The following is a 25,846-nucleotide window of genomic DNA, read 5'->3' as shown; positions in this document are numbered from 1 at the left end:
AGCATACAAGTAGGCTACGATGGAATTGGTCAAAATGTGCACATTTAACAAGCACATCTCTGTGACATCTCCAGCAGATCAGTCATGCTCAACATCGCTCTTTTGTCACCGTTCTGCTTGATTTGGTTTATTAAATCCTCCACCATTGTAAAGGTGATGGTTGCGGGGTCTTTGAAGGTGGCTTCTCTTCTCATAAGCCTCATAAGTGCGACAGCAACATTTCTCTTCAACGGCAAATACATAAAATAAAATAAATAGCAACAATGTATGTATAACATATATCTGGACAAGATTTTAAAGCAAAAATATTCCCTCATTACAGATTATTATTTAACCCTCATATCCCTTGTACACCTTTGTTTTAGAAACAGCAGAAACTTTGGTCTGAAGCTGCGTTATTATGTCCGTGCCTTTACTAAACATGTCGTAAGGATAGACGCTTCTCTGGCATACTTATGGAGGTTATCTTTCAAGTATTGTACTTGGTACATTATATAAGACTGCAGTTTTCAGAGGATTATATGGCGATGATAAACAGCTCACGTGTGGACTTTTTTTTCGATCTGCCCTGTACATATTTTTTTTTTTTTTTTTACAGGAGTTTAATTAGAGTGTTATCTATATAGATAAGTTTAGTTATCTCAGCTACAAACTATCCTAAGAGTCTGGGTAATGGTCGTTTGAAGATAATCCAACTATAACATAGGCCTGACTCTCTGCTACCTAAGACAGCAGAGAAAGCAATCTCGTCCTCTCTGGGTCAATAGTGGGGAGTTAAGAAGAAGAAGAGGAGGAGATATCTTCTATTTGCTGTTCAGCTCCTGTCTCAGTCGGCAGCCCACTGCTGTGATGAGAGCAGCTCCTTTCCCACTTCCGTCCTCCGACAGCAGGAAGTTGACGTTGCACTGAGGAGCTAATTCGATCACCGTCTGGTGCATGATCTTAGAGAAACTAGACGGGGACAAAAGATTTGACAACACGTCACACAGTGAAGTGATGAGTATTGTACCAAAAATCAAAAGAGAGAAAGTGCAGCGCTAAAAAGACAGGAATTGAGAGCAGAATTTTACACGTTTGACAAGATAAGCAACTATTGTAAAAGCCAGTAAGATCTCTCTCAATAAAAAGGCACAGACTCTTCTGAGCAACCCATTTTGTTCACTATTAGTTTGTAAATAAAGTATCGCCCGTTAAGATCTGCATGCATGAGACATGCACCATTCAATCATTTTTGCATTAAAACATTAAAATCAGACTCAGAAAATCAGTTCATGTGTATTTTCCATGCAGGAAAATGGACAAGAAGTTTGAAGATGGAAAAAAATGTACTGCTAACAGTTGGGATTAATCAACAATATATTTTTTAAATAGCAATATGTAACTGAATAGAGAAGAATTCTGCGGTTTCTGAGATTTAGACAAGCAGGTATGGCAGCTTAACAACAACAATTACTTTTCTCATGAGATACCTGAGAAAGAAACATCTTACATCTGTATATGAAAAGGTGCTAAATGGCCAGAAGTGCATCCCTGTGTGGTTAAATGCTTGAGCCTGCTTGTGTTTGTGGAATGTAAACAAGTGTCAACAAATCCTTCCGACAAGTCCAGCCTGGTCTCCATGTTTACATCTTATCTCGCATTCTAAGACACTTTTGTGGACATTTTTTTATTCAGCTTCTAATTCAACTCACTGTGGATGTAGTTTGTAGAGTGTCCCGTCCACCCCTACAGTGATGTTCAGATGGTCCAGTCCTCGGTTTTCTCTGATCTTATCGACCACGGCCGCCATTCCTGCCCCACACAGCTGGGCCGCACGACATGACACGGCCCCACATACCTGCACAACAACGAACACCCATTATCGTCATTGCAACACTTGTAACTGCAACAGTTTGCTCAACAGAAATATCGGTTTCTGACACTTGAAGGGTGACGTATGCCTACATATTTCACAAGATGATCACAATATATTGTGTGGCTCAGATTCTTGCAGTGTCCAGTGACCACTGTGTACACTCAGTTGCCAGATTTGAAATTCCCCAAAAACTATTATCTTATGATATAATGGTTTGTTATGGGCACACATACAGTTTGCATCTACACCTTACCTCTTTAACTATGATACTGTCATCACAGGTGCTGTCCAGCCCTAAGTGTTGCAGGATGGATCTCACTTGAAGTAAAGCCAATCTGTCGCTGGAAGAAGACGAAGAAGTGAAAAATGAGCATTCAGCAAAAGAGAAGTTCATCTCAGTTAAAGAAAAACTTGTCTTTCAAAATGGTAAAGATTATAGTGCTGAAATGCTGTTCTACAAACGGCGCTAATGAGCTACAATCTACTGGTGCTGATGGCGTCGTATTCATAACTTGGCCAGATGAGACAAGTCCAGATTTCTTTTTGCCTTCTTGAGGAGACATAAAGCAGGTAATCCTTATTCTTACCTCTCTATCTGTGAGAGGAACTTTGTCTCGAAGATGCCTCTTGTCTTCAGTGTTTCAGAAATCTGTCCTCTGAACAGGAACCCTCTCTTGGTCATATCTATTAGGATGTTTCGCACAATTTCACCAAGATACATGCCGCTGCACATTTTCTCATATCTGTTGAAACACAAAACATGCACATGAATCAACACACACTGGAAGACATTAATAAGGGTTTAAGACCATGAAGTAAAGGGTTTGTGTGTCTGTTTTCACCTTTGTTTGCCTGAATTGAGAGAGAGGTCGTCCACAGCCCGGTCATAATCTGTCCTAATGTCGTCAAGACATCCGTTGTCTCCGAAAGCCCCCCACTCCATGTTGACACACATACGGCCCTCCTCTCCATCAATCATCTCAATGTTCCTCATCTCCTCCATGTAACACGCATTGCTGCCAGTGCCTATAAACATACAGAAACGTCAGGCGGATAACAGAACTGAATATTTACCAAAAAATAGGGAATAAAAAAGGTTAACTAACCAGCAATTAGTCCAATCTCACAAGTGGGCTCTTCGTAGGCACAGGTCATCAAGGTTCCTACTGTGTCGTTCACTACGGCCACAACATCCAGATCAAATTCCTAAAGAAGCAACACATAACGTGATGCAACTTCACAGTCCAGAGAGATGTGTAACGAAGGGATGAAGCTGCTCATTTCTCACCTCTCTTCTCTTGATGGCCTCCCTCAACAGACCCACCACATCTTCTCCTTCACAGTCTGTTGCCTTGAAGCCCTTGGTCCACGTCACAAGGATGCCCTGAATACGTAAACACACGCACAGTTAACGATTGTTGTTGTTATTTTTCATAGGCTACATGGAGCTCTTGGTCAGCTCAGGAATCCGAAAACGCCACTTTTGTGTTCATGAAACACAGTATTGCTGAAAACCGTTCATGTGAGAGTGTTCATCAGTGCACCCATTCTGCAGACGCAGCAGATTTACAACCCTCTACAAGGGAAGAACGAGACAGTTCAGCGTGTCAGAGCGGAAGGGAGAGCTGTGCACTCACAGCATCCAGGCTGGTCTGTCGGCAGGGGAAGGAGAAGGTGAAGCCCAGAGGAAGACGAGTGTTCTTCATCCCCATGTAGTCCAGGAAGTCACTGATGCACTGCACAATGTGATCGAACAACTGGAAGAAGACAGGACAATGAAGTATTATACTTCAATACTAATTACTCACTAGATTAATCACTAGATTAATTAGAAATACAGTATCTGGAGAAATAGGAAAAAATGTATAATCCCTGTGGGCTTTAAATAGATTTTATTTAAAGACACTATTTTAACACTATAATGAAATGTTGTGTCACTGTGGATGCAGCATTGTCATTTACATATTTTAGTGGTTTGTTTAGACAGTTGTTATCGGACTGGTTCGCTGGCAGTACAGACCCGGGATTGGGAAAGGTGTTAAATCTGTTCATGTGCGTCAGTTAAGTAGCAAGGCCACTTAATTCAAATATCCATCACTACAGCGCTACAATCCCGAGGACATTGTATACTGGACTGAAAGTGAGGATCTCAACCACACGCCGTACCGGGAAGACATTACGACACACGCAGAGGCCCGGAGGGTGCCCCCTAGGGGGGAAGCAGTGGAACTGCTGAGGGAGCACAACTTTCTCTCTCACACACCCAAATGATGAAACGATGCCAAACACAATTGCAAACGGGTGTAAAGATAGAGCAATATATCATATATAAAAACACAAATGAAAGAAAACAAGCAGGGGAGAGTGTGAGAGAGAAGTTTGCTTATTTGCTACTGGTGTAAAGCACAAATTGGATCCAAGTCTGTTCCACCTGTAAGCGACCACCAAAAAAAGGTAAAAGTGCATATGCACACTTTTACCTGTCCTGGGCTTTACAAGCAGGAAGACACCAGAAATATTGTTAACTTAAAATAATAAACTTTTATATGAATAAATACAATTAAGTATTAACATGCAAACAAGTAGAGGAGGAGAAAAGGCGACAGGATTTTTTCAAATCTTTGTTTTAAAGACTCCCTGTAACCTAGCAACCTTCTTCTCTGCCCCATCCACTTACCACAGAGCGTCACATCCCCGATTCCTACTGAACTATGCTGATCTTTACAGTACAATTACCAAACCTTCTCACTTTCGCTACAATGCATTGCCTACATCACTTCAGTCCATTCAACGCAGGTCCAATAACTGATGGATCTCACCTCCTCTCCCGTGCCTGTCATCACTTCTAAAGGAATGGAGTAGATCTTGTTGTGCATCTCCACTGTTCTCCTCTTGCCAGAGCGAATCTTGACCAAAAGAACTCTGAAGTTGGTTCCTCCCAAATCCAAAGCCAGGAAATCGCCATGTTCTGAAAAATTACAATAGGAAAACAAACAGATGAATCAGTGACTGAATATTATTAAACTGTAACAAAAGATGTTCCTTTTACAAAGATGAAAAAAATATATCAATGGGAAAATTCCAAATCAACGTGTTTAAGATATAATAAGAAGATATAATGCAGCTGCTCTCTGACCAATAGATGCAAGTGTGTGTGTGTGTGTGTGTGTGTTACCTGAGCCATCAGGAGTGCTGTATACAAAGGTTGGCAGCATTTTGACAGTGGCAGCTTCCTGAGTGCTTTTTGAAAGGCCATTTTGGATCTCTATCCTCATTCTCTTCTTTACCTGGAGGAATTTTAGGAAAAGTGTCAATAGCAATGAAAAATGCACAGTTCAAGGCAAACGCTTCTTTATCTCCGTGTCCTCACCTCCAGCAGTTGTTCTGTCGTCAGGCGGAATTCGGACAACGTTTGGGTAATTTCTCGAGAGTGTTCGGCGAGTCGGTAGGCGACAGCCGTCACCATAGCGGCTCCTTTTCCACTGCCGCTCTCGGACAGGAGGAACCGGATATCTGCGTCCGGGACCAAGCGACGGACTGTCTTATGAAGACGACGGGCATATCTGGAGGCACATAGAAGAGCGTTTAAGAACATTTAAAAACAAAAAGGGTTAAATTATGTAGTAAGCCACATCGGAACACCTGACAACAAATCACAACTCCCTTTGACATCAAAACAGTAATACAACATAAAGGAATGAAGTAAATATTCCTTGTACTCACTGCGGATGCATCTTGTATAGCGACCCGTCGATCCCTACAGTGGTCCGGAGGCGTGCCGCGCCTTTGTTCTCCTTTAGTCTCAGCAGGATGCCTGCCAGCGTGGCCGCTATCAGGTTGGCAGAGCGGAAAGACACAATGGCACAAACCTGAAGGAGACGAATTCATCAGCAGCAGCAAATTCAAACTTAATGAATGTTGTAATGAGATAAAGACGTGTGTTGTATTTGAACCACTTTCAGACAGTAACTTCAGCATAGATTTAAAATATGTTGTCGTGTTTGCAATTCCAAAAATTTGAACAGAAAATCCAAAAAACATACAAATACTACTAAAATTGCAATAGTTCAAATAGTTTGAATAAAGAAATGCTACATTAAGTGGCATCTCTGAAAAGATTCTGCAAGATTCAAATATAGGCATTTCCACAACTATACACACATGCTGCACAGCGATGCAGTCGTCTTCTGAGGGATCCACTCCAATGCTGGTTAAAATCTCTCTGGCCTTGTTCAACCCCTCCTTGCTCCTGAACAGGACAGACAAACCAACAATGACGGGCTGGAATAATGTCTCCTTCAAAGTTGTGTAATGTAGATCCATACAAATATACAAAAACAACAAAGGGTGATATTTACATGAAGTGTGACTTACTTCTCTATGGCGGAGATTTGTTTCGTCTCAATCCTCCCTCGAGTGAGAAGCTCCGGAGTGATTCTTCCCTCGAACAGCAGGCCTTCTCTGGCCATCTTCACCAGGATCAGACGGACCAGCTCGCCCAAGTACATGCCGCTGACCATCTTTTCAAATCTACACATTAAAAGGCCAAATGAGAGGTGCGTAAAGCAAGACTCCTCCAAACCCATTCATTCCTGTTCTAGAATAGCTAAAGATGACACAAGATGAGTGTTAAGCAACTGAGGGGAAATTGTAATTATTCATAGCTGAGCTATATTTTCCAATAGCACTGAATGAGTCTTGCATTGTTAGACTCCTGGAGAACTAAACCTAAAGGGTTGAATTATGTACATGGACTGCATTTATGTAGCACCCAACACGCAAGTCAGCATTCACACACACATTCATAGACTGGTGACAATTGCTGCCAGAAATATATACTCAGGAGAGTAAGGTAAGTGTTCCTTCGCAGCTTAAGGATAGGAACGAGACTGGAATAAAAACTAATAATAGATTGGGTATGACTTACAGCTGTTTGCCAGGGTTGAGAGAGCCTCGGTCGATCTCTCTGTCAAACTCTGTCCTGATGTCCTCCAGCCGGCCGTCGTCTCCAAAGGCCCCCCACTCAGTGTTCACACACATCCTGCCCTCATCCCCCTCCACCAGGTCGATGTGACGCAGCTCTTCCATGTAGCACGCGTTGGTGCCCGTACCTAATGAACCAGAAATACATTGCTACGGTTTAACCTCATTTTTATTCTGCTTCTCAGATTGGACCACTGAATTCCATTGTACTTGAACAGTGTCAAATGCACTCTTGACTATTCCCATGCACATTGCTGCAATACCAATAATAATGCCAACTTCACAGCGTTGGTCGTCAAAACCACAGGTCATCATCGTTCCAACCGTGTCGTTCACCACCGCCATGATGTCAGCATCGTAGTCCTGGAACAAATGAAAGCGCACAAAGGTTTAATGTCATCTGTGCCATTCTGCATCCCAGTTTGAATCAAACGAAATCCTCTAGGATACACAAGTGAGGACTCACCCCTCGCTTCTTTATAGCTTTGTTGAGAAGTTTGACAACATCCATTCCCTCCACTCCACTGGCTTTGAAACGCTTCGTCCATGTGATCAGAACGCCCTGAAAACAGGAGAGACAGAATGTTAATTGTCACATATTTGACTAAAAGATAATAATACCTGAAAAGTGCTGTGAGTCACAAAGAAGAAGAAGAATACTAAATCAACATAATAAGTTTCACCTCATCCAGTTTAGTCTGCTGGCAGGGGAAGGAGAAGGTCAGCCCAACTGGGAGTTTCTTGTCTTTAATGCTGTGTTTCTCCATGAAATCACCGAGACACTCTGCAACATGGTCGAACAGCTGGAACAGAACAGATGTGCAGAGTGAGAAGTTGTCTCAGATCAAGTTGAAGAGACTCTGTGCGTGTTTGTCAGTATGAACCTACTCTTGTTCCACTTCCGTGAACGATGTCCTCTGGTGTGTCATAGATCTCACTCTCCATCTGAACGGTCTGTTTCTTCTCGTGGCTCACCCTGACCCGCAGGATCCTGAAGTTACTGCCGCCCAAATCCAACGCAATGAAGTCTCCCTTCTCTGTCAGACAGAAGAGGGAAGACAAAAGAGAGAGAGAGAGGGGGGTGAATGTAATTTTGCAATCAGTAACAAGACTAAAGGTGTCTGACATTCACTTGAAAACAGACATTTTGTCTCTCTTTGTCTCTTCTGATAAAGAATTATCTGGAATATTGTTTCCACGGCTTTTCATACGTCATCGTGGTAATGTTCCTAAGATATCTCAATGGTTTTAACGACAGATGATAAAGCAGACACAAACTCACTGCGTAAACATTGCACAAACTCACAATAGCTTGATTCTGAGTGAAGGGTTTTAAGAGCATTGGAAATATTTAACCACCGGTTTTCTTTCACACTGTGACATCATGCCCCCCAAAACCTTTTTGTGCAGATCACAATGCAAGGTCAGCTCAGTTGTGCAGACTGATAATGTATCTGAAAAGAACTTAATACCCCGAGGCCAGTTTGTTAAAAAACAATCATGGGTTCAAGATTAGTGAGAACAGAGCTGTAGTGGGTCACAGTAAGAAGATGCAGACATTTTATGTTTTTTTAATCATTATTTCATATATATAAAAACATAACAGTCACAGACTAACACAGACTAACTCCTGCTCACTATGCTTTTCTGCTAAAATGTTTTGAATGAAACACCACAAAGACCCGAGTGGTGTGAAAATGGTCGTCCCTGTCGAGTCAATACAATTTTTTATTTTGAAAGCAAAAAGGTACAAATGCTGAGAACGGCCAAGAAGGAAGAAATGATAGTGACACATTTGTAAGTTACAATTTTCTTTTCATATTGGACTATGCAGCCTTGCTTTTGTTGTCAGTGCTGAAATAGAAAAACTTGCTTTGACACTGATGTTGAAGTTCTTGACTCCATGGAGGTCAGTTTAACTACGGTTCAGGAGCTGGGGCCTACTAACCTGAGCCATCTGGGATTGACTGCACAAAAGTTGGCAGCATTTTCAAGGCAGCAGTGGGGTTGGTGTCGCGCCCCAGTCCTTTGACCAGCTCCATCCGAAACCGCTGCGTGATTTCCTTCAACGTTTCATCCGAGAAACGCATGGAGTACAGGTACTTATCGATCTACAAATAAATATTAGATAAAAGAGGCGTTGAGATTAATTAAAACATCAGAAATCTTTAACCACAGCAATACTATAATTCATATCCATCCCATTTAGTAATGAACGTCTTTATTAGGTGTAATCATGACGATACTGAAAATACTCAATCTGTAATGCTTTTAGTCATCCATGATAATAAATCCACTCCCTGCACTAATTGATCCCAGCTGGGCCTAACCCACAAATGGACCAGAGCCGCAAAGCAACACAACTATGTCTATATTGTTTGAGTGCAATGTGGTTGTGTTGCACTGTCAATATCTAATGACACACAGCCAGTCCGGGAAGAAAAGGGAACTCGCTCTATTATCAAGGCCTTCTTTGTGACTTTACTATAGATATGATAAGGAGGAGGCCATGAGAGACAAAATAGGTGCGCCTTGAAGTAATTATCAGCATGTCTGTCACATACTGTAATATCAAGCCCACTCTATAAACAGTGGCAGATTGTCTGACAGCCTGAGCTGTTCTGCTTTTCGGGAACAGGATATTAAACAATCTTGGTGAAATCCGTTGTTGCATCACCCCCTACAATGATGCAAAGACCCACTTTATCCGGAAGTGTTACACACACACATATACACACACATATAGAAAGAGTCCCTTTGGTCGAATGTCATGTTCATTATGACTTGCTTTGTGGAGTAAGGGAAGTTGAGCGTGGTTTCATGACAACCAGAATTTATATATATATACACATATATATATAAATACATATACACACACACACACACACACACACACACACACACACACACACAATAATAGTACACGCAAAATTCTCACATTACTCATTATTCACACACAATGTTTTGTATGCACCTGTGACGTCAAAGTGAGAATTTACTAGTATTACTCCCTTAAGCGGACACGGACAGGAATGTTCTAACATCCTGTTGTGGAAGCCACACGTCATTTTCCATTACAGCTCTGGTCTTTGGTAACTGGTTCAGGACTGTGCCAGTTTGGGTTTGAGGGTATAGAACGTTTGCTGAACAAAAAACTCTATTTATTTATTTATTTTTAAATGTGTGGTTAGACGGACAAAAACAATGTTTTTTGATAAAAAGATTTCACATCTAACACAATTCTATTGTCTACTCTATTGAAAATAAAAAGAAGGCAATCAATGAAATATACGCAGGTTTTGATATGAACATGTGGGTTTGCATATAAAACCATTGTGAAGGAACCAATCTTGATTTTGTCATACAATGAATGAGACTAAACATGAAGACAAAACGTTAGTGTTCTTTTAACCATGCAGTCATGTTTAAATAGTGTAAGCAAGTTGTGGGTCAACGTGGATAAAGAGTAGCAGATGTGAACCTAACTGTCCAACTGATGTGTTACATTCCCTATATTCCGGCTAGATGTAGAATCAGCTTCTGGGGTGAAACCTCATCAGCACATGGTCCTGTCATACAGGAGCCATCAGCTCAGAAGCAGTCAAATTCTGTAAAAGTAAACCAGCTCGACGGGTCTAAAACACACCCTGAGTTCTTTTGTAAACTGAGGTCTACATGATGGTTTGAAGAGAAGTCTAAACACCACAGACATGTCCGTGCTTGACAACGCCCTGACACAACATAGCATCTGCTATTTAATTACACCATAAACACACACACATGCAAATCAGCACATGTCTACGTGCTCCATCTTTCGCAATGCACAAAAATACAGCACCTTCTACCTGTCAAATCCATGCACAAATGTATTCAGAATATGACGCTATTCAGGAGAATAATTCTAAAAGAATTTAAATCTCGGTTGGTTGATCTTGGTAGAAAATTTGTATATGTGTTCAATAAACAGGAATATTTTTTATCATTTTATCGCTTTTCTGCCTAGGTTTTGTTTAATACGGGATGAATAGAGTTAATGAAGAGTATGAAGTAGCAAACCCACTAAACGGTGTAAAATACTGTATATGGCATCTGGCCGAGTCATGACACTTTGCCCCAATGACAAATAGAGCCTGTTGCACTTGCATATGCTGTGTGCAATGAGGTCGGTTTGACCCAGGTCAGCTGCCAAAACTGAGGAAATGAAGCCACAGTAGATTATGAGATGGAAATATCTACGGTTTTCAAATATAACATACAATGGAGTAGATAGGCACAGCAAATAAGAAAGCTCCGGCTTGTCTCCCAACTTTGCACGGACCCAAATTACCACCTCGTACAATGATCGTATTAGATATGCATCCTCGTAATGAGAGGTGATTCCAATGGGAATCATTACTCTAGTCTGTAACTGTGTAGTCTGCACTTGCAATTGAGTTCATCCATGTTTGAGCTAGAGGCCGAAAGCTACATTAACCGCTGCTAGCATAACACACCTTAAAGTCCAACCAAACTGTCTGCAGTTAGAGTTGGTTTGTGGGTAATGTAGGCAGAAGATTTGATCAAGAAGCAAAACAATGCAATGAGATTGCAATGAATTTTCAGTTGTAACGGCCGATTGGGAGCAGTGCAGCGCAGTTAGCTGTGAGCTAACGCGCTAACATGCAGCTATATGCACTGGAAGCAAATGCAGCTGGGAATAAAATACAGAGAGACTTCATTCTCTGCTCAAGTAGACATTACTTCACACAACTTTACATTAAAAATAGTTTGTGCTGCAATATTATTGCTCAGAAGGGTAAATAAAGCTCCTTTAAATAAAGTGAACCAAGTCATTGACCACGTAAGACCTAACATTGATCGGGTTGATAAACTACATTAAAAAATGTATGTGTTATTAATTAGATAATTGAATGAGAGTGCAAAGGAGCTGATTAAAAGTAGGCATAGTCCACAGCTCCCAAGGGTAAATCTGAAATCTGAATGAACTAGCATCAGCATGAGTTAGCACTATGCAGCCTGAAACCATGACCAAGCATTTTATTATAGCAGGGCATCATCTGACATCACCGCTCAGGCCTCTGCTGTCGGTTCTTAAATATCACATAAATACACAAAATACTGAAAACCAGTCATATTCCTTTAACCAAAATAGGAGCTTCCACTTTTCCTTTTAAAATTTCCTGATAAGGTGACGTGAGGCCTTTGTGGTGTGTTAAAATGTACGGATGATTCTGTGAGGGCCATGTTTCCACCTCAACACGCAACTTTCTCTGAATCAGGAAGTAAGATCACAGACACTCAGTCTCTTTACTTCTCCCTCCCGTCCTTTCTGTTTGCATTCCTCCTCTCTACAATGCCTCCCGGTCACCCTGATATTGTTCTAGGAAGCAATGAAACATGCGCGCGCGCGCACACACACACACACACACACACACACACACACAGTGTAAACAAAGAGCACAGTCAAGGGCACTGCAGGTGTTGAGTATTCAGCTGATTCTCCTCTGCAGCTACACAGTTTGTCGGATACCAGGTTAGTGAGTTCCTTTTCATTAACTTTCATGTGTGGTTGTATTCCTTCACATCATGATAGTTACAAGACGTTCCAGACGACCTTTGAAAAGCCACACACCTGGCACAGTGTGTGTGTGTGTGTGTGTGTGTGTGTTAGCCTTCCTCCTGTCACATGGTTTAAAGCTGGCCTATTTTAGGGAGGTGGAGTGAGAGAGAGAGAGAGAGAGAGAGAGAGAGAGAGAGAGATGTTCTATCATATCAGATCCCGCCTGCTGTACCTTCACAGATTTAAATTTAGGAATAACAGCTTTGTCACCTTGTGTGAATAAAGTCGTAACCATACTGAGAAACTGGAAACAGACAGAAGGGAAATGAAGGAAGGAACAGAGAAAACGAGTTTGATGCAGAATTTGTAGTCGGTGAGGATGTGTGACATCATCAGGGAGCGACCTTAAAGGAACCATGCACCATATGTTGATAGCAACTATGAAGACACAGCTTTGGAATAAATATAACGAGGTCAGGATATTACAAGTATTATAGGCAAATATCTTAACAAAGATAAATAAGATTACACAAATGAGGTAAAAACAGTTTTTTAACTTCCTGACAAAGTTATACAAGATATGTAATGACACATTTAATCCGAAAGTACTGGGAACTGTTGAGTGTCTGGAAAAACTCAGTTACTGTGACACACACAACTGGCCCAGTCAGTTTTACACCAGAAGTTGCACAGCAGAGAAGTTATGAAAGACACACATTCATTGCGCTTAACTCACTATTTTTTCCACCTTGAACCTTTAATATTCAATCATACTTTAAAGCCATACTTTTTTTTCTCGTATTCCATGTTGGAGACACAAGTATAATTTCAACCCAAACATGACAGGACCTTGATGATCTCTAAAATAATCGGTCGATTTCTATCTTTCTAGTAATCTCATCATTGCCACACCTCTAACAGCCTACATCACGACAACAATGGCTCACCTGTGAGTCATGTCTCACCCACATGAGTGTGTAAGGAGACCCATGTGCAGTTTGACACGTCCCACTAAGCAAAGTCAATTTAAAACAAAAAGTGAAATGACCCCTGCACTTCACTCCTGACATGCTTTCAGTTTTTATTCACTTCCTTCAAGAGATGCATCACGGGACAACAATGTTCTGATGTTCACTGAAGTGGAAAACTTTGGTCGAGGTTTGGTGGTATGAGTAAACTCAATGACCTCTACAAACACATGCGCTCCTCTACCTCTCAACCCCAGCTTCTTCTCCCTTCGGTCTGCCTTGTAGGACGTGCGGTTCAAAAATGGACGCAGAAGAACCAGAAAGCACTCACCTTTTTAACCTGATCATCCTTGAGTTCAGTGAAGTAATAGGCTAGTAGCTGGGCCGCAATCATCCTGATCCCCGCTCCCTCACACAATCATGCAGACTCACTCAAACACACTCTCTCTTTCTCTCTGTCACACACACGGCCACCCACAGTTAGACGGGGAGGAATCCAAAATAAAAAAAGGCAAAACAAAGTAACTGGAGGTCTGCTCTGGCTGGAGATTGTACACACAATCTCTCACACGAGATATTCTGATATCTAGCACAATCCTTTGTGGTTTAAAATAGACACCGCTTCCTCGTGTGCTGCTAAGACTCTTCAGCTCTTCTTTCTCTGAGCATGTGAGTGAAGCCAGGAAGCATGAGTGAGACAGCAAGTTTAGCTGCAGGAGGCACACACACACAGAGAGAGAGAGTGAGAGGGTGAGAGAAACAGGGAGGGACAGAACACGAGCTCTCTACTATCTCTGAGCTCATTGGTTACCGATGGTGAATGGCCATTTCTGTGATTGGCTGCGCCTGCTGATTCAATGGAGGCCAACTTAATGATAGAGGAGGAGGAAAGAAAAAGAGAGGGAAGGCCTAATTTGGGAGGGGGAGGGGGTGGGGACAGCGAAAGAAAGAGGGGCAGAAGGTAAGGAGAGCATTTGGGTTTGGGGAAGTTCTAAAGTTACATATTATCCAGCGGGTGTTAGTGGGAAAATTACTGACAGTATAGTTCATAGCTTTTCACTAAAATGTCATTCTGAGGTAAGCTGCCCGACCTCTGCGCAAGTTTGAAGGGTGAAATAAACGTGTGAATGAACCTATGACTACACCATGTCTCTTACTGAACATACACTTCAGAACATACTGAAGTGTGTTGGGTTTTGAGTAATACACACAATCTGAATAAGACCGGTTTTGCTCATGCACAAAGTACCTATACCTATAGCTCAGGTAGAAAGAAAGCCATCGCTCACTCACTCACTCACTCACTCACTCCACCATCTGGAGAGTCAACCCATCAAATCCAGACGTGACGTCATTATTACAACAGCTTCTTGTTGTCTGACCTCCCCAGAGAACAACCACTGACAGAAATGAGCTTTAATCCTTTATAAGGGTTTATATGTCAGATGGATTCAATTCCGTTTGTAAAAACCTTATCTAAATTGCAGCAATGTGGCAAAGGATACACTGTAAATGCAGTTAAGTCTTCATGGAGAGGCCGAGACACCTATGGTGTGTTCTGTCCAATGAACTACTCGTTGCCTCTGTATTTTCGTCACTGGAGTTCATGAAATCGGCCCCTAATACTGTGACATGTATGGTGTAGGGAAGTCATCTGTGTCAGTCAAAGAGTTAATCATATCAGTCAAATATCAAGTGATTTTCTACACGCTTTTATTGTGACACATGTACAGTGTAATAATTATCGAACCTTACACAGCACAGGACTCAACAAGCCAGCTTAATGTACAGTACAGGTAGTATTTACAAGCTATTGTTAGCCACCATGCTCAGCTATAGTGTAAGACATTAGCACAACGCAGAGCAGAAAAAGAGCTCACATCAAGTACGGTGGGTGTCTTCGGCGATTTGATACATGACAACACACAACATTCACAAACTGCAGTTGAGGTTTACCTACACAATTGGGTTTTGTCTCCTCCTCCTTCTTCACTTCATCATCCATCTGCAGATAGTTTTTTAAAATCTTTTTCCACAGACTCATTACATATAACTCCAGCAAAAGTTATTATTTTATAATCTGGATTACTAAATTATCTTCGTTGACAAAGTTGTCCCATGATCAAGTGGAGCCAGCATCAACAAAAGCAACTGTTGTCATCACCAGGATGTTTTGTCTAATTTTCCTACGGTGCAGCCTGACGCCTCAGCTCCCTGAAAAGGGAGTTTCAGTCTCAGTTTTAATTATAAAAAAAACAGAATACAATCCTTTGAAAAAAGGACTCCAGCCCGTAGGTCGAACCAGCATCTCAACTAGTGGCCATCGCTGTGTGTCAAAGCTCTTATTGTTGGCACACAGCGGAGACAGAGGGACCGACCCACCTACTCACAGAGCCTTGAACTCACACACATGCAGACACACACGCACACACACACACAGAAAGACATGTAATGTATAAAAGACCTCATTCAAGAAGACTTTGAAACTCTGAAAACGTAGGTGAATATGAGTTTTTAAACTCAAATTAAAGCTAAGATGAAAAAAAGAAGAGAGTTTTTATAGAATGACAGAGAGATCCAAGGAGACAGAGTTCCTATCATTCACTCCCTCTGCCTGCTTGGTTCAGCAGACCAGCTGTGTTTGCTGCATCAAAGCTGCAGAGTGAGCGCATGTGTGATTTAACTGTGAAGCTACTAGGTCACCACTAGGACAGTAAGAGATTACCATGATCACTGTGTGTGTGTGCCTCGTAGCCCTCAATTGGTGGCATTCTAGCATCTTAATCCCTAATGGATTAGCTACTGTTTCACTCCCGTTAGCACACATCCTTTCTCAAAACATTTCCTTCCTCCATTTGCACAATGACTTAGAATTTTTCTCCTTCCTTTATCCTTTCTTCTATTTGGTTTTTCTTTGCGTTGTCTTCTGCCTTCTCCCTACTTTCATCTTCAACACATCTAAACTGTCATAAATGGATTCTCATAAATACACTAATCGTTGCACTGATAGTAGTTCTGGATTGTATCCAGTATCCAATATTGTCAAATCTGAAGTTGGAATCGACAATGCAACACAATAACAAATGAGTTGCTTAGTATTCTTACCATTACATTCACAAATATACACAATAGGCCTGACCTCATAATTCAGTTCCTTAGACTGAAAGTTGATCAGCGCCTCTAAAACTCCAGCTGAATTATTTGATCACTTTTCTGAATTAGTAGATTTCTCCATATTTCTGTCTGTACTGATATTTAATCCTACACAGTGTTCAAGGGAAACAGACCAAACACCAAGACTCCAGTTAGACGGTTGAAGCAGACAGACGGGACAAATGGCACAGAAGCAAAGACAGACAGAAAGACAGACAGGCAATCACAAGGACGGAGGGTCAGTCCAGAATGACCCAACAGAGGTCCAGTTGTTTTGATGTTTTTGGAAAATGCAGTCAGCGGCATTCCAAACCTCCTTCTGCCCTTCATCAATACTAAAGTAGTGCTGACTCACAGGGAAACACACACACCCTCTCTTTGTCTCTCATTGTACAACACATGCCACAATTTCTAAATAGATCAAAATTAAATAAAGAGCCATAATATATCAAGTTGAAGTGAAAGAATCATGGGGTCCAAAAAAATAAAGAATGACTAAGCAAATTACTGGGGTTTAATTGTTTGCTGGGGGTTTTGAGTGTGTGTGTGTGTGTGCATCAGAGGTGAAGAGACTGTTCAGTTCTTCAGAAAATCAAACCAAATGTGGATCATATTTGGACAACTAAAGCTCACTATCGGCTTTATATTGCAGTTACCATGGTGATGGTTATGACAGCTGTATATATTTTGTTTGAAAACTTGTAAACATAAGTAGCCTAGTTAGCTGGGTGCAAATGAACAACTACTTTTACTTAGCAAGTCACATATTTGTATATTTGTACTGTACGTAGGTTCCATTGCTAATACAGAGCCCACAATAAGAAAAGGAACTTTTGAACCAGAAAAGTTTTTCTAACTACCAAAAATCTGTTTAATTTAATCCTCTTCTTTAAATATAAATGACAACAGTTTTATTGCTGGCAGCATTGCTTCCATTTCTTCTCAGAGCAGCACACACGGCTGTGTTCACAGGGATTATGCAGCTAAAAACCTGCGCGTTTTATGCTCTTTAGGTGAGGAACCTTGTTCTCAAGCGTAAAGGAAGCTGTTGGCAAATCCATTCATATGTGAGGCTCCAAATGATGGCGGTCTGCGTCTCCTCCACCAGACGATAAGCAGCGACGAGAACAGCAGCACTGGGGAAACCTTTTTCTTTTCAGTCGTGTGAAGTTACATCTTCGGCTTCTGTCTGGCCATAGCTGTAATAAGGGCGGCACCTTTCCCACTGCCTTCTTCTGATGGCAGGAAGGTCACAGTACACTGAGGAGCCAAATCCCTGGCAGTCTCTTGGAGGATGCCGGGGAAACTAGAAACAGTAACAGAAGAAGAAAGAGATTTATATATATATATTTTATGAAGCAAAATAAAAGAGGAAACCATTTTTTTTAAAAGAACAAAAAATGCTTTTGTTCCTGAAACAAACCCTGACTATAACAGATAAAATAACTCACTGTGGATGTAGTTTGTAGAGTGTCCCGTCCACCCCTACAGTGATGTTCAGATGGTCCAGTCCTCGGTTTTCTCTGATCTTATCGACCACGGCCGCCATTCCTGCCCCACACAGCTGGGCCGCACGACGTGACACGGCCCCACATACCTGCACAACAACGAACACCATTATCGTCATTGCAACACTTGACACACTGTTTGCGGAGCCAGACAATATTATATGACTGCTGAACCATTAAATGAATCTTACTCAAACCTAAAATGATGTTGCAACAGAACACATGGCTTCTTGACAAAAACGTGAACTCTTAACCTCTTACCCACATTTGAGAAAAAAGTATTATATTTCTATATTATAATTCATGTAAAAATATCAAATATGTTTACATTAAATATATCTAGTTTGTGTACCAGTTATCAGTTAGAATATAACAAAGTGTAAGTATCCATAATATTGCAGTTAAAGAGTTAAAAACATGCAGGTTTAAAAGTTGGCTAAAGTCTGAAACTATACTGAAACAGCTGTTTCGTCAACAAACATCAGATAGAATTGCTTATTTGTTTTTTGTCTTCTACCTCTTTGACAATAATACTGTCATTACAGCTGCTGCCGAGGCCCAGTTGTTGGAGAATAGTTCTGACCTGCAGTAGGGCCAGGCGGTCACTAGGGGGAGACAACAACGTAACAGTAAAATAAAGCCAGAATTTACAGTCTTCCGCATAAAAAGTATAAAGGTGTGTACATGAATACACACACAGTTTCTCCTACCTCTCTATTTGTGAGAGGTAATTGCTTCGGAATATTCCAGGTGTTTTTAAAGCTTCAGAGACTTGTCCTCTAAAGAGTAATCCTCTTTTGGTTAAATCCAACAATACCTGGCGAACAACTTCTCCTAAATACATCCCACTTGTCAGCTTTTCAAACCTGCATGAACACAAAGACACAAAAGCCTTAGATCCGCATAGACCACGAGAACACCTCATCGAGTTTTACAAACGGCTCACACAGAATCACTGAAGCGTGACACACATCAATATTCATAGATATCAATATGCAGAAGTATGCAATATGAGGACAAAACACATGATCAAAAGAAAAATGTTGACACGTAAAAAAAAATAGAACCCCTAAGAGACACACACACACAAAACATACACTTTGATGACCAAGAATGGGGAGGTCAACACACACACACGCAGACATACATACACACACACAACGAGTAAGGGTGTATTACCTTTGTTTCGCAGGGTTCAGAGAGTTTTGGTCCACCTCAATGTCGTACGGTGTGATGATGTCATCTAGAGAGCCGTCGTCCCCCAGACCACCCCACTCTGTGTTTATGCACATCTTCAGTATGCCAGCATGGCCCTCTGTTCCCTCTCTTTCTCTCCCACCATCATCCTGCTGAGAACAGAAACAAACAATGGGGTTAAATATGGGGTCAATGTGTGGTTTATCCTCCAAAAATCTATAAAACAACAACACAGCACTTTGAGTGTTGTATGAGACGTCGTCTACCTTTTCCTCCTCTCCTTCGGGCGTCCCCTCTCCTCTTTCTCCTGTCTTTTGTTCATTCTTCTCGATGTTCTTCAACTCCTCCATGTAGCAGACATTACAGCCAGTTCCTGTGAATTAGAGGCCATTAGTCACCTCAGTAGCTTGTGTTTGGCAACACACAATAACGGGCATTTTTTTTATTACAGCACTCTTGTATTTTTACCTTAACAGTCGTAAACACATGACTAAACACAACTATAAACAAAATAAAAGTCTTATCTGGAAAACAAGCACAAAAGTCTGAAGTTACTGACAAATAGCCACAATATGTTGCAAGGGATGTAAGTACTCATACCAACAATCAGTCCAATCTCACATCGAGGGTCTTCATAGGCACAGCTCATCATGGTCGCCACTGTGTCATTGACTACTGCAGCCACGTCCAAGTCAAACTCCTATAGGTACACACACACACACACACACACACACACACACACACACACACACACACACACACACACACACACACACACACACACACACACACACACACACACACACACACACACACACACACACACTCAGTAAAGAAGGACAGTCATTTAGTTCATGCTGCAGCATCCATTAATCGTACTGTAAGACAAGGCTGGGACCTACAGGAGGGTCACAGAAGGTTTTATTACGGAGGCCAAATAATTAGCAAAGCATGAGCCACACGAGGAAGCCTGAATGTTTGACAACAATTGAAGCCCCATCTATAACATTAAATCTAAAAGAAAAGGCTAATGCTGTTTTAAAAAAAATAAAGGTAAAAATAGGGTTGAGTTGTATTGCAATGCTGTGTTGTTTTTCTAGAAAAAAGCCCAACAGTACATATAAATATAGTCTATATTAATTTCATTGTGAGGTTTTGTGCATTTTACATAAACAAACATGTACAAATAGGAAAAATTGCAAACTTTCATTCTTTCATCTCATCTGGCAAAACCCAGATCATCATTCTTAGTTATCAGAGAATCTTGTCACGGTTTAGGCTTTTTCCTGTTTTATTTTGTAGTTTCATGTAGTTTAGCTGCTTCCACCAAGCGTATGACAGATCTGAATCTTACGGACGGATGGTTGTGCGCTTCTACTCACGTTGCGTCTCTTGATGGCTTCCCTCAGCATGCTGACAACATCGTGTCCCTCACAGTCTGTGGCTTTAAAACCTTTGTTCCAGCTCATCAACGTGCCCTAAGGGCCAGATCAGCAGTCACAAAATGGATGTTTATCCTTTTGCTGTTTGTTAGCCGTCAGAAAATAAAACCACATTTTAAAAAAAGCGTTAAATTACTCTCTAATATCCACACTGACCTTGTCAACAGCTGTGTGCTCACAGGGGAAAGAGAAGGTGAAGCCCGCAGGAAGACGAGCCTTCTTCATCCCCATGTAGTCCAGGAAGTCTCCCACACACTGTGCTATGTAATCAAACAACTGGAAACAGACAGAACGGCTTTTGAACTGGTTTCATGTTATCTAACTTCCTACCAGTGCCAGTCCTTCTGTCTAGATTAATTAACACAAGAACTTCATATCCTACCTCCTCTCCACTTCCCTGCTTCATCTCCAGTGGTATGGTGTAGATCTTGTTGTAAAGTCGTGAGTTATGTTGCAGACCTTTGAACTTCACAAGCGATGCTCGGAAGTTTGTTTCTCCCAGATGCAACGCGAGGTACTTTCCATGCTCTGAAGAGCACAACAAATGCGTGTGTAAAACTGAACAGCTTTTACACGATTCGGATACATTTCTTCTTGGTCAATTTTAATTGGTCTTTATTGTGGGTGCTTACCCGTGCCATCAGGCGTACGGTAAACGAAAGAAGGCAGCATCTTGACAGCAGAGGAGCCTTTGCTCTTCAATCCTGCTTCAAGCCCCGTCCTCATCCGGGTCTTCACCAGCCGCAGCTGCTCCTGGCTCAGTCTGAAAAGGGACAGCATCCCATCCACCTGCGACAAATGGAAGAGATACTTCACATCACCAGATGTTCTAGCATTGAGAATTGAAATGCATGCATTTGCACCAAAAAAAAAGCAAAAATACATTATGGCCCGGAAAACACGTGCGGCATCCTCACCTGTCGCCTTCGTGAAGCCAGGCGCTGGGCCACGGCCGAGACCAAAGCCGCTCCTTTGCTGCTTCCGCTGTCCGAGAGCACAAACCTCACGTGGCACTCGGGGAGCAGCCGCCGCACTACTTTATGGAGCCGGTTGGGATACCTGAAATGAAAGAAGGCTATTGTTAAGTGGCTCTTGGTCATCCGTAGCAGCAGCATTGACGCCACTGCCACTGGACGGCAACACGTGGCAGGTTCATTAAACAAAAGAGAAGCCTTAATTATTATATCCACCATGAGGAGCATGTGATCAACTGTATCTCTACAAAGCTTTTTTACGGGTCCTGACCATGTAAGTCTGAATTAAAGTAATTGCCATTAAGGGATAATTCAATATACTATATCTCAATAATGTGCAGACAGAAATAGGATGTTAATTTTGTTGAATATTCCAAAAATAACCTACTGTGGATGCATCTTGTACACAGTTCCATCCACACCTACAGTGATCCTTAATGTCCTCGAATTCCGGTTTTGCTTAATTCGAGTCAAGATGGCAGCCAGTCCGGCAGACACCAGATTCGAGGACCTGAAGGACACTATGGTGCTGACATGTTGAACAGCAACGCAGTCATCAAACGTTGGGATCAAATCGAGATCCGTGAGAAGGTCTCTGGTGTTGTTCAGACCATTTTTGTACCTGAGATAGACATGAAATGAATCATTTGGTTTTATGCGGAGAAAGTTACACAGGCAGGCAGAGACCAAGATGACTTACTCCTCCATGGCTGCTACATGTTCAGTGGTTACTGTCCCTTTAGTCCTCAGGGCATTAGACACGTGTCCCTTAAACAGCAGCCCGAGCTTCGCCATCTTTAATACAACCAGCCTCACTAACTCGCCCAGATACATCCCACCGACCATCTTCTCCAGGCTGCGTGTAGGAGAAAGGGGAGCACAGGGGGTTTGGAGTTTATATGGTGTCAAATGATGACATCATATTATGAGGAAAAGCAATGCTGTTCTCCTCACATTTGTTTTCCTGGGTTGTTGGAGGCCGCGTCCAAATCCCTGTCAAACTCCGTGATGTAATCCTTCAGAGCGCCGTCGTCTCCAAAGGCTCCCAACTCCGTGTTCACACACATCCGGCCCTCGTCTCCCTCCACCAAGTCAATGTGACGTAGCTCCTCCATGTAGCACGCATTAGTGCCAGTACCTAGTCACACAAACATACATGATATCCATGGTTTTACTTTACAAAGAAACTCCTCTGGTTACATTCTTTTGAACTTTAACCTTAAATAATCACAACATTTTTAACCTAATCTAACCTTAAAATGATGATGAATTTAAATTGAATCTACTGTACAAAACTAGCAATCATATAGAAGAAAAAAAAAATGTTATTTCATCACAGCTAGTGTTTTTTTGTCCATCCCTGTAGACAAATTGCAGAATTGTGGAAGACAAGACTGACACAAAGATACAGATAGAGCATTAGAACGGTTCAAATACACACAAATACATTTAAAAACAAAGTGCCTTTAGCGACATCAGCGAATCTCTGATTAGGCATTAATGCAGTGCGACCTACCAAAAGATGAGTGTATGGAGTTGGAGGTAACGTGTGTAACCATTAGATAAAGTGTGCTCTCTTATCGAAATACAACAGAGTTGGTAGTAATTGTTTGTAACATTGCAGCTAAGCTCCAGTGAAAAGGTCTGATTTAAGAGCTGGTGGATAATTAACATGACATTATTAGACCTTCATTTTTATACTCACCAATAATGAGTCCGACTTCACACTGCTGGTCACCAAAACCGCAGGTCATCATAGTTGCTACGGTGTCATTGACCATGGCTAATACCTCTACGTCAATACCCTGCAGTTTGAGGGATTATGAAATAACATCATCAACACATCAGTTCATAGACAAACAGAAGTATCTAAGTGATGCGATTGGGTGTGATTTTTAGAAGAATGACCTTTGCATCAAATTAATTAGTAATTAGTAATTCATTAGTAATTTCTCGGTTCCTGTATTGGTGTCTAATACATGAAAAGTAGTTTGTGAGTATACATTTACAGATGTGTACTGTGGTGAATACAGGTATCCTACCCCAATTCTGTCGATGGCCCCTCTGAGGGCCTGCACCACATCTTTACCCTGAAGGCCTCCAGCCCGAAAGTTCTTAGTCCAGTTTAACAATAATCCCTAAAGAGAAAGAAATGAAATGATAGTGAAACGTAAGATAAACTTCAGGTGCAGTTTGTTGAAAGATGGATTTAACGTCATTACCTGATTTAAGGAGGATTGTTCACAGGGGAAAGAGAAAGTAAACGCTAGGGGATGTTTCTTCTCCAAACTGATGTTCTTCTCATGTAGGAAGTCCTTTAGAGACTCTGCAACATGGTCCAATAGCTAGAGAAGGAGAGACGATAATAATAAGAAGAAGAAGTCGGTTCAAAATGTGAACCAACTCTCTGTTGCTGTTCCCACCCTTTTCCACAATTCTTTACATTGATATAACTAATTGGCCTTGACCTCTGCATTTGCCCCGTACCTCTGTTCCTCTCCCAAGGTGCAGCTCCTTGGGTACGGCGTAGGTCTTCTCCACCATCTCCACTCCTCCCTTGTTAATACCCATGGCCTCTCCCACTTTAACTTGGAGCACCTTAAACCTGGAGCCTCCGAGATCCAACGCCAGAAACTCCCCTTTCTCTGCAGCACAGGGGGGGGGGGGGGTACGATGTATAATCTGTACTGCATGTATGTGTTCTGTGTTTCTCCACATTTACCTGATCCATCGGGAGTGGAGCGGACGTGTGTTGGCAGCATCTTCAGCGTTGCTGCGGCGTTGCTCTCCGCTGAAAGGCCCTTCTTCATTTCAGCCTGGAAACGAGCCGAGATGTCACTTAACTGGTCGTCATGGAGACGCATGGCGTACAAAAACCTGTCCACCTAATTGGAGAAGGGTGAAACAGCGCGAACGGTAAGCAAACAAAAAAAGATACGGACAACAAAGTAATAAACAAAGAGCAGCAGCTGAAGAAATGTGTTACACACTCAATCTTAATCCTTATTGTTATGAAGATTTGGACTTAATGTGAAGAGTTAACCAATTTCAGCAAATACTTGTTTGTTTTATCTTGAAGGTTTGTGTGGCAAACACGTGTAATGTCACAAGAGTCACTGCAGCCTGCGCTCGACTCAAATGTAACACCTGTATCAAAAGCTTAAAGGTCATTTTGTGGCGTGCACTGACTTAATCCAAGGAGTGTCGCTTGAAGGTAGAGGAGACAGAGGAGACTATGGACTCTTTTTTTAACCACACATGGCACAGGAGCAAAGTGTATAAATAATCCTCTCAAGAAAGGCGCGTATTGATTGACAGTTGTGTCATGCGGTGATGGAGGGGGGAGGGGGTGTCATTCTGGCTGTGTTTCACACTGTTTTTGTGTACGTGTGGATGTGTGTGTGCAGTGTTCCATGGGAGAGTGTCAATACTTTGTCCCTGAGAGAGAGTGTGTTGATCCCATCTGCACTAAGAGGCGTATGGGGACACTGGTGGGGAGGAATGTTAATCATTGCTCAGGACAAACGATCGGTGACACAGTAACTAATGATAACAGCAGCGTGATCGTCTTATTGCAGAACAGACTGCTGCTTTTCCGTTGGATAAGATCATAAATATTATTTATTTTTTCATCCTTGATGAATTTTGTTGCAGCACTACATTCGTGCAATGAATTAGAAGCACGCATTCATTTTTTTAAACAAAATTAAAGTCTGATACATTCTTTGAACTTGCCATGATTTCTATATACAATGTTTTACAGTAATGAGATCAGATTAATAAATGCTCGAGGCCATACACTATTTAGCAAATTCACTGTAGAAGTTTTAAATGGGACTACAGTTTTAATGGATTGCAGCAATCCTTGTCACACACAGCTTGTTTGTAGCAGTAGTGTCTTGTGTTGCTACTGTAACAAAAGTTAAGCAGAGGTGAATCTCTTACCTTCTTTGTCGGATCCTCTTGGAGTTTGGAGAAGAAGGAGGCAACGATATGAACGACAAACATCTTGATGTGCAAAACAAACCACCATTAAAAGTCTTCCAGTTGGTTTGGTAGTGAAACAAAAGTATGTGCAACTACTGGAATACAGATCTGTGTATCTCCTCCTGATAGTCTTTTTTTGTTCCACTGTGCAGAACTCAATGATTAACAACAAGCCAAGCCCCTTGATTCCATCATTTCCTCCAATGTCTCCGCCCAGCC

The 25,846-nt window shown here is 41.7% G+C and overlaps 1 protein-coding gene across 4 annotated transcripts; it reads right to left on the bottom strand.

The window, feature by feature from the left end:
• Positions 1-292: 292 nt before the first annotated feature.
• hk1 (hexokinase 1) lies at positions 293-25,766 on the bottom strand. Of its 4 annotated transcripts, none has more exons than XM_062561791.1 (21): positions 25,586-25,766; positions 24,363-24,525; positions 24,128-24,285; positions 23,863-23,985; positions 23,683-23,778; positions 23,346-23,445; positions 22,595-22,778; positions 22,341-22,496; positions 22,029-22,262; positions 21,584-21,725; positions 21,299-21,455; positions 21,049-21,194; positions 20,823-20,942; positions 20,607-20,702; positions 19,825-19,924; positions 19,491-19,597; positions 19,207-19,376; positions 18,738-18,893; positions 18,545-18,632; positions 1,692-1,837; positions 293-951 (listed from the first exon to the last, which is right to left on the bottom strand). In XM_062561791.1, exons 1-21 carry the CDS (start codon positions 25,646-25,648, stop codon positions 804-806), a joined length of 2,853 nt encoding a protein of 950 aa, XP_062417775.1. In that variant the 5' UTR covers positions 25,649-25,766; the 3' UTR covers positions 293-803. The 4 variants fall into 4 exon arrangements, with proteins under 4 accessions (XP_062417775.1, XP_062417776.1, XP_037340606.1 ...); XM_062561792.1 differs by having other exon boundaries at positions 19,207-19,373; XM_037484709.2 differs by lacking the exons at positions 18,545-18,632; positions 18,738-18,893; positions 19,207-19,376; ... (14 more) ...; positions 24,363-24,525; positions 25,586-25,766 and adding exons at positions 2,109-2,196; positions 2,443-2,598; positions 2,698-2,881; ... (14 more) ...; positions 8,787-8,949; positions 13,698-14,087.
• Between the last annotated feature and the right edge of the window lie 80 nt (positions 25,767-25,846).

This window comes from Pungitius pungitius, chromosome 4 (assembly GCF_949316345.1).
Source record: "Pungitius pungitius chromosome 4, fPunPun2.1, whole genome shotgun sequence".
NCBI lineage: Eukaryota > Metazoa > Chordata > Actinopteri > Perciformes > Gasterosteidae > Pungitius > Pungitius pungitius.
This window is presented reverse-complemented; position numbering and strand designations above follow the sequence as displayed.